The sequence below is a fragment of the Pezoporus occidentalis genome, unplaced genomic scaffold (assembly GCF_034315485.1).
Source record: "Pezoporus occidentalis ecotype Australia unplaced genomic scaffold, CSIRO_AGI_Poc_V1 ctg314, whole genome shotgun sequence".
NCBI classification, from domain to species: Eukaryota; Metazoa; Chordata; class Aves; order Psittaciformes; family Psittacidae; genus Pezoporus; species Pezoporus occidentalis.
In genome coordinates this window covers 277,143-285,998 of record NW_026915095.1, presented here as the reverse complement: position 1 = coordinate 285,998, position 8,856 = coordinate 277,143, and the positions used below count along the sequence as shown (strand labels likewise).

Sequence of the window (8,856 nt, the reverse complement as noted above, 5' to 3'; positions counted from 1 at the left end):
ATAAATTTTATAACAGGTAGTTAAAAGTTACGAGGGGGGAAACTACGACCACAACAGCTTCCCAAACACAATGGAGATCCCATTTTCCAGCGAGCAGACAAGATAATAAATTCCATAATGTGAAGAGGAAATTTTGATCCTGGCAGGCAGAAAGTAACCTGGGCGCACATTTGCTAAGGGAGGGTTTGGGATGTTCGTTTCGCCACCCCCCCCCCAAACCCCCTCTATAAAACAGCCTCCCTGATATTAGCGAGGTTATTGGGGGGGGGGGTAAAATAGGTTTGGATTCGAGGGAGGGGGGAAGACCGGGAGGAAAAATAGGACGACATTAAAGATATATATATATAGAATAGGGGAAAATTGCCTTTTGTGTTACAAATCCAGCTCACAAAGTTTCCCCCACCTCTGTCCCCGCGCATCTTCCTCCACTCCCTCCTTCCTCGCCTCCACCAGCGCAATACCCCCCAAAAATTTAATGCCCGAGAAATTCGTTGTCTCTCAAATATAATCCGTGCCCATTTCGGAGTATAAAACCTAAACGAATTTTTTCGCCTAATGGCTGCATTATCGCGCGGCGGCGGCTGTGATTAGAATAATAAATTAAGGGAAAATAAGCAATATGCTCAAACTCAGCTTTTCGAGGAATTATATTTTTCACAAATCACAAATGGAGATCCGAAGGAAATTTGATTGGCTAATAAAAAGCCTGGAATAGGACGATATTTCTTACTTCAGGCGGGTAGATGAGTCTAATTTCAGTAATACCGAAGCTATGATCATTTCTGAATAAGCCACTTTGTGGAGAGCGAATCTTCTTTCAAATTACTTTCCCCCATAAAATGGTCTCTTCTCTTTTTCTCTGCAAATGATGGAGTGATTACAGAAATAACTGGATGTCATCTGAAGATGCGACTCTCTTGTGTTGACTACAGAGCATAAACATTTACCCCAAAACTAACTGCTGCCGCTGTAGTTTCAATAATTTAACTCCAGACCCTTTTGATAGATAAATGTCATTCCGTAGTATTCGTTCCGATAAAACTACTTAGATTTGTGGATTTAAATATGATGGATAGAGTGCGGATGCAGCTTCTTTTTTTTTTATTATTATTAGTATTTTTAAACACTTCGATAACTTCTCCCTCTCCTCCCCCCGCTCCCCCCCCCCCCCCCTCCTTGGGAGGAATCTTTTATCCCGATCCCTTTTTTTTTTAATTTTTTATATAGTAACATAACAGAAAATATTTTATTTTCATTGATTTCTGCAATTTTTCGCATCGTTGGAATGAAGGAGCATATATCCATCCTATGAGGAGAGGGGGGGGAAAAAACCTCTTGTTGTAAAATCGGGGTAAATATTCCCTACAAATAAAAAGCTTTGGTAGAATAAACCGATTTTATGACTAATAAACCCGCTTACCTTCCGCGCCTGCCCTCGACATGGAAAAGTCTAGAATAAACCTTATTGCTGGTTATTTTTATGTATTTCTGGGGGATGAAAGTGGGTTCGCGGAGCCATAACAGGCTCCGCACCCCTGGGAATTCTGCCCGCCTTGGGGTGTTTTGTGCAATTCGGGAGTGGGCACCCACGGGAGCTGCATCCCCGAGCAGGATCAGACCCCGCTGATGCCATTTGCGGTGCATCCCCCACCTCTCCAATCCCCTTTTCCCCCTGGCATCGCAGGGCGCTGCAGATGGGGGGGGGGAGTGAATAAAAGGGTGAAAGCCCACCCGAGTCTCGTTTTCCTGCGCGCTGTAAGCCCTCCTTCTGTGCATTTATTTTAAAATTTCTATTATTTTCCCATTTAATTTTTATTATTATTAATTTTCGTCGTCTTATTTTGTTGTGGTTTGGGTTTTTTTTTGTTGTTGGGGTTTGTTTTTTTTCTTTCATCTTTTTCCCCAGCTCTCCTGGGCAGCGTCCAGCAATTTCAAGCCCCGAGGCATTTAAATCCTTTAAGCTTAGTGGGGTTTGGGTTAAGAATGTCTGAAGCCCACGGAGGAGCCTCCAGACACAGCTCCGCGCACCAGGCTGCGTGCGAGGAGCCTTGAGCTCCCTTATCTGCAATATCTGGGTAAACATCCCCTCTCCTTCTGCATCCCTGGTCTCGAGATTTATCAGCACAGGGGGGTTAGAAAGAAAAAGGGGTAGACTGGGTTTTACAGATCAATAGACCTCGCTCAGGGAAATGAAGCTGGTGGGAAGAGAAAGAATTAGAAAGTTTATCTCCCATCCGAGGTGCAGAAGAGAGACCTGAAGGCATCAAGCCAGGTTTTGCTCTAAATGTAATATAGCATGATACAATATAATACAATATGATAAAGTATGATATGATATCATGTCATAGGATAGGATATAATAGGGTAGAGTATGATATGATGTAAGATTATAAGATATAACATCATAGCCTATCATATACAGTATAATACAACAAAATATATTGTTATTATTAATAATAATAATAGCAGTAGCCGTAGTACTAGCAGTAATAGTAGTAGTCGTAAAAGAAAAGGACGTGGGTTTTAGGGATGGTGTCCATGGGGAAGAAGGTGGGAATTTGGGGGGAGAGGAAAAGGGACTTTACACCTGGGGAAGAAAAATAGAAAGGATTACGCTGTTTCCTTGCCAACTTTAATTTCTTGAAGGCGAGTTTGGGGCTGTTTTCCCCCGGGGACTGCGTTGCCCCCGACCCCCCAGTGCCCCGCACTCTTCCGCGGGTGCGGGTGGGTTTCTGTGCATCCCGCATCCCTCCAGCCTCGCCACCTCCCGCGGACGACCGCCGGATTGTCCTTAGAAACCGGGTGGAGAGGGGGGGGTGGGAAACGACGTCTCCTCCTCCCAACCCTTAAGGAAGGGGTTTTCCTGCACCCTAGAACCAGTGTGGGGTTTGCAATTCCCAGTAGAAACCCAACGCACCCCCCGTCCCCCTTTTTCCACCCCACAAAGAAACCTCTCCCGCAGCCAAGAAACACTTCACAGCTCCGGAGTCTTTGCAATATATGATTTTATTCGTGTTTTCTTAGCGGACCTACAGCTTCAGACACACAATTAGCAGCAGGGTTTAAGGAGGGCTTTCTTTTTGCCCCGCTCAGGCTCTGGCCGGGGAATCCTGCCCCCCCATCCCGCCCCAGCCACCTCCGCTGGTGCTTGAGCCAAGATATTCTGATTTCCTCTCAAATAAAAGATGAGCCTTGGGTTTTGAAGCGTGCCAACGATGATTCCAAGGATGAACTATTCGTCAGAGCCCACTCTGAGCGATGGGTACGTGTGGGTGCTTCGAAATAGAGACATAGCACTGGAGACAACGCAGTCCTTTTAAAATCCTTTTATTATTCTTATTATTATAATTATTATTATTTACGTAATGTCTCACGTATACAATACAAATCCACGGTGTCCAGAGGTTGGGTATTTTTTTTCTTTTTTTTTCTTTTTTTTTTTATTTCCTGGCGGTAATTGCTACATTCAGAGTTTGAACACGCAGAACTATGCTTTTACATAAAACAAATGACGAGGGATTTTTTTTGTGTGTTTCGAGCATGTTGCATTAACAGATAAGTCAAGACAAATAGATAACTATACATTCAGTGCAATTTAGTTCTACACTACTTTATAAGCACAATAAAATAATACAATACTGTGCGTTCTCAACTAGGCAGTTTCAGTTGTTGGGATTTTTTTTTTTATTATTATTTTTTTTTTCCAAGAAAATAAGCAGCAACAAACGACAATAAAACCGCATTACAAATACTTCCAAAGCATGACTCCTTCTATAGGTAGTGATAAAGTACAATACAAGGTTGGTTGAGATTTTTTTTTGTATTTACTTATTATTATTATTGTATTTTTATTATTTTTTTATGCTACTTAGTAGCTTGCATCAGGGCAAAACCACAGCTCGCTCTCTCTTAAATAAATTCTGACCAAGTAAAATTTAGGATGCGTAAGCCCCTTGTTGATAGTAGATTCGATAATTATTGCAGGTTTTCCCTTTAGGTAGTACATGAAGAATTTCGAGTGCTCACACAGGCAAAGGGTAAACAGCGCCTATAGAAATAAGGAAGGAGGTGGGTTGCGTCTTTTGGCCTATCAAGGTATATACAAGCCTCAATCCTATAGGAATGGGGGGGCTGGTGAGGCGGGGGGTGTGTTTGAGGGCGCTGCCAGGTATGCTCACCCTCCAAGCTGCTCTTCTTATCTAGCAGGGGCTGCAGGACTGGCCCCTCCGAGGGGATTGATAAATGGCTGGTAGGAATGGAGATCTCCACAGATAGACAGACACTACACAAACAAGCTAAGGAAGCTGGAAGCACCCTCGCACTTCCCCTAGGGTCATTCGGGAGAGGCAAAACCAAGCTTAAAAAAGATCTTTTCCCCCCAAAAAAATATAGACAAAGTCAAAGCTGTTCAAATAAATACATATTCTGCACCCACCCATGTGTGCAGCCTCGCAGGCGGGAGCGGAGGGAGCAAGGGACGAGCAGTGACATTTGCTTGCAGGGTTTAGGGCTGCTGGGGGTTGGGGATGGTTTTGCTCAGCTGGATCATTTCATTCTTAATTTTTTACGTTTTCTTCCCTCCCTGCTCTTGCAGTCAGGCCAACTATGTATTTATTGAGCTAAAAACGCAGCTATTAAAAAGAAAAAGAAAAAAAAGGGGGGGGTAAAGTAGGGGAAGTTTCTATGACAATAAAAAAGGCTACAACTGTTTGACAGGTAGTTACTGCTGTGTGAGCCTCTCCATTCTATACTCTATAAAAGCAAATGACCGTCGTAAACATCTCGATTTATCATCTGCCATAAAACGAGACTTCAAGGGGCTGAGAACTCAGTCCTTGCTTTCTTCTTTTTCCTCCTCTTCTTTTTCCTCTTCTTCATTCCCTTCTTCTTCCGTTTTCTCCTCGTCCCTGGCCCCCGGCAGCTTATCTTTGTTGTTTTCTTTTTTCCACTTCATCCTCCTGTTCTGGAACCAGATCTTCACTTGTCTCTCGGTCAGTCCCAGGGCGTGAGAGACCTCAATCCGCCGCTTCCGTGTCAAATACGGGTTGAAGAGGAACTCCTTTTCTAACTCCAGGGTCTGGTACCGGCTGTAAGTTTGTCTGCCACTGCGTCTTCCGGGAGCTGTAGGACACAAACATCAGATAACTTCTTAATTCTCCTGCTTTGGAGGCTCTGTTCCCCCCCCCCCCCCCCCAACCCCAGCCCCTAGCCTCAATTTTCCTACAGAAACTACTGCCTCTCTCCACAAAAAAAAAGGCCTTTTCAACCCTTTGCATATTAAAGGAGTGAAAGGAAAGTGGCTGGGTTATTATTAATAACCATTGGGCTGATATTGCTGTTGATACTGAGAGCCAGCTGCCCTGCCTGGCTGTCCTGGGGAGCGCTAAGCTCTGGCTGCCTGGCTGGGTGCAGGGAGGTGTGTGTCAAGCTCATGCACAAAAGAGACCTTTCCAGCTTCCTAAAAGGTGGTTCTAGGTGGGGAGTCCTGGTGGGCAGCTCCACTCTATGAAAAATAACTGTTTTCCTAGGAAAGGTGCATTGTTCACCATAAAACCTTCTCCAGTCTTGCTCCTGTTCCCCATTGTTTTTTCTTTCTTCCTGTTATTTCCTTCTTTATTCCTTTCTTCCTTTTCTTTACTTCCTTTTTTTCTTAATTCTTTATTTTTAATCTCTCAACTATTTCTTTCTCTCTCTTTCTTTCTTCCTGTCTTTCTCTCTGTCTCTGTCCTTCTTTCTTTCTTTACCTTGCTCCCTCTCTCCTTTCTCCCCCACTCTTCCTTTCTTCCTTCCTCTCTCCCTCTCTTTCTCTCTTTTCCCCTCAAAATGCCCAATTCTGGATTGCTTTTCCAAATATTCTTCCCAAAACACAGGCTCAGGATCCATCTGTTTCCTAATATTTACAACCTTAGACTCCGAATTTCCTATTAACTCCCCGTCCCTTCGTTTAGGGCTGTGTGGTTGTAAAGCACACACAGACAGAGATGGGTATTTGCCTGTGCAAACACAGAGATTGTATTTTAAACCAACTCGAGATGGTCATTTGCAGCAATAGCCTTCCCCCCCCCCCAAAAAAAAAAAAGCAAGGAAGAGGACAGAGGTATAGGCAGCTGAGTCCCTGCACTTCCTTCTGCACCGACCTTTCTTAATGAGAAAACCAATCTATTTGCGAAAGAAAAAGGGAAAAGCTCCAGTTTGAAATGATTGCATCCTTGAGACTACCTCTAGGTCAAAGCATGTTTTCCTCTGCGTCTATCTCCCAGCCTGTGGGCCACATCCTCTCTGCATTAGCCAGGAGTCCTTTCTATTTGCTTTCCTTGTTGTTGTTAAATTCGCGTGGGGGTAGGGGAAAGGAACCACTTTGGGGCTCTGATTGTCCTTAAAATTAACACTAACCTTCACATGTTTTGAATTAAGAAGGCTTCGAGACAACCTTGGTCCTTAGCTGGGGGAAACTTGTACTTTGAAGTATTTCGCTTTCTGTGCAATTATCTGGACTTCACATGAGCAAAGTTCCATTCAGCACGAATTATTTTGAATTTCCCACCCCCTTCTTCTTTCTTAACCCAGGACAGCAGCCTGCTCTCCTCCACCCCACCCCATAGCTCCGAGCTAAGTTTCCTTTTCTGTTTAAACTTTTATCTCTAGGCTCTACGAAACAGATGTAAAGTATTAGTAATACTTATACAAGTTCCCACCTTTCAGGCTTCGTCTCCAAGCGGTTATGAAAGGCTATATGACATTTTAAAGAGCAGTGTATTATCAACATGCAAACAACCTCGTGGGAGCTGTATCTTATTGCCTATCCTCAAGGCAAGCAATAAAAAACAAGTTTTACTTTATTGTGATTTAAGCCTTTTGCAGGGAATCACCTTGCTGGCTCTCTAGTAACTGCTGTCGTGTTTGCTCTCAAAGGTCTTCCTAAAAAGAAGAAACATTAGCACAAAACTGCTCATTTCTTTCATATTTTACATCTATGCCTCTTATATAGAGATTCTTTTATATATATATGTATGCATATGTGTGTATGTGCATGTTTATATAGCTATGCATATGTTTGTGCTTCTATATGCATACATATATATATATATAGACAGACAGAGAGAAGAGAGAGAGACAGAGAGAAAGAGAGAAAAATAAAGGAAAACATTTAAGGAGGAGGAAAAAAAGGTCCTAACCGTGAGGTCTCATCCATGGGAACATGAGACTGGGAGACGAATTTTGATTTAAATGCCCTTGTCCCTCGCTAGAGTTACTGTTGGAAGACGATTTACAGTCAGGATATTGTACAACAGTCGTCTCTTGCTGAGCACCATAAAGCGATTGCCTCGGTAGAGCTTCATATCCATAGAATTTAGAAGCGTCTCCGTGACACGCCAAGGCGCATGGGTTTTGCTGGTATCCAGAGTTGGAGATGCTGGAGGTTCCGTGGTGGAAAAACTCTTGGACGTGGTGTGAAGGGTGCTGGAAGGTGGGAGCAGTAGTGCCCGGACCATATACGAGAGCATGGCTCCTGCTAACACTTTGTGGAAATCTGCAGTCGTAGTAAGTTGGCTCCAGCGATTCACCGCCTTTGTACTTGGAAAAAAGAGGATTTACAAAGTAGGAACTCATGACCCTCGCATGCAAAAAAAAAAAAAAAAAAAAAAAAAGAGAGAAAAAAAAAAGATATATTTACAAAAAAAAAAAAAAAAAGACGCTTTAATTCGAGATTAGAGCGAGGTTGTCCCTGGACTGTCTCAAGTCCTGCTTTTTAGTGGCTTTTTTTTTTTTTTTGGTTTTTTTTTGGTTGGTTTTTTTTTTTTTTGGTTTTAATGCGATCTCAAAGGCGTTTCATGGTGCCTCTGTGTGTCTGTACGCTTGGTTCGCGGTGCTCTTGACTTCTCTTGTAATCTGTCGGTAGGTAGAGCTCTCTCTCTCTCTCAATTTCTCTGTAACTCTGCTCCTTCCCTTTAACACCACAGGCAAATTCCTCAAAATCCCGGTGGTGTGGCTTTTTTTTTTTTTTTTTTTTTTTTTTCCCGGCTTTTTTTTTTTTTTCCCCCATTTTTTTTTTTTTTTTTTTATTTTTTTTTTTTTTTTTTCCTTTCCCCTCCTCTCTCCCCTCACACACGAGATGTACACATCCCTCCGCCACGCCGAGACAGCCTGCAGCCAAATGACAGCGTTTTGGGGCGCTTTGCTTTGGGGGTGGTGGTGATGATGGTGTATGGATGAAGCAAAGGAGGTGTATACCGCAAGGGGGGGGAGGACGGGGACGGGACGACGACACCCACACAACCCTCTAAAGAGGTGGGGGCCCACACCTAATGACTAGAGGAGGGTGAAGGTGCGCATTAATATCAAACATACGCACACACACCCCCCCCCTTTGTTTTTTTCCCAGCAGCAGCCTCTTCACTGATGGCAGCAAATACATGCGCTGGGAGGTCAGCCTAGGTAACCTCAACAGGTAAAGGGAGCCCAAGCAGCCCCCCCTTTGCCCTCCCCATCACCACCCTCCACCCCCCCCAAATAATAATTCGGGGTGAGCTTCTTGTAGTGCTCAGCACCGCCTCCCATGGGGTCACCCCATAGCCAAGGAGAATGGTGAGGGTACCCCTGGTGTTGTTGTTGTTGTCATTGTGTTGGGGTTTGGGGTTTTGGGGGGGGGGGTGAGAGGGTGGGTTTGGTCCCACCTGGGGGGGGGGGTTGAAAGGGGAAGGAGGGGGGTATTTGGTGTGCCTGGAGTCGCTGAGCCCAGCTTCTTCCTTTCTTTCTTTATTTATCCGGCTTCCTTTGGGTAGGGGGGTGCGTGTGTTGTTGTTATTGTGGTGATGCTGGTTGCCAGATTGGACTCAAACAAGCAAACAAAAGCAA

At 44.1% G+C, this 8,856-nt stretch overlaps 1 protein-coding gene across 1 annotated transcript; it reads right to left on the bottom strand.

The window, feature by feature from the left end:
- Positions 1-3,311: 3,311 nt before the first annotated feature.
- Positions 3,312-8,017, bottom strand: HOXC8 (homeobox C8). The gene is made up of 2 exons (XM_062628369.1): positions 7,176-8,017; positions 3,312-5,121 (listed from the first exon to the last, which is right to left on the bottom strand). The coding sequence occupies exons 1-2, from the start codon at positions 7,609-7,611 to the stop codon at positions 4,829-4,831; spliced, it is 729 nt and encodes a 242-aa protein (XP_062484353.1). The 5' UTR covers positions 7,612-8,017; the 3' UTR covers positions 3,312-4,828.
- Positions 8,018-8,856: the final 839 nt, after the last annotated feature.

Bases quoted from the DNA above. Each gene is read 5' to 3' on its own strand.
- HOXC8 (XM_062628369.1), bottom strand. From the start codon at position 7,611: ATGAGTTCCTACTTTGTAAATCCTCTTTTTTCCAAGTACAAAGGCGGT. The intron at 5,122-7,175 runs GTTAGGACCTTT...TGTGTCCTACAG, and splicing joins CCCATGGATGAGACCTCACG to CTCCCGGAAGACGCAGTGGC.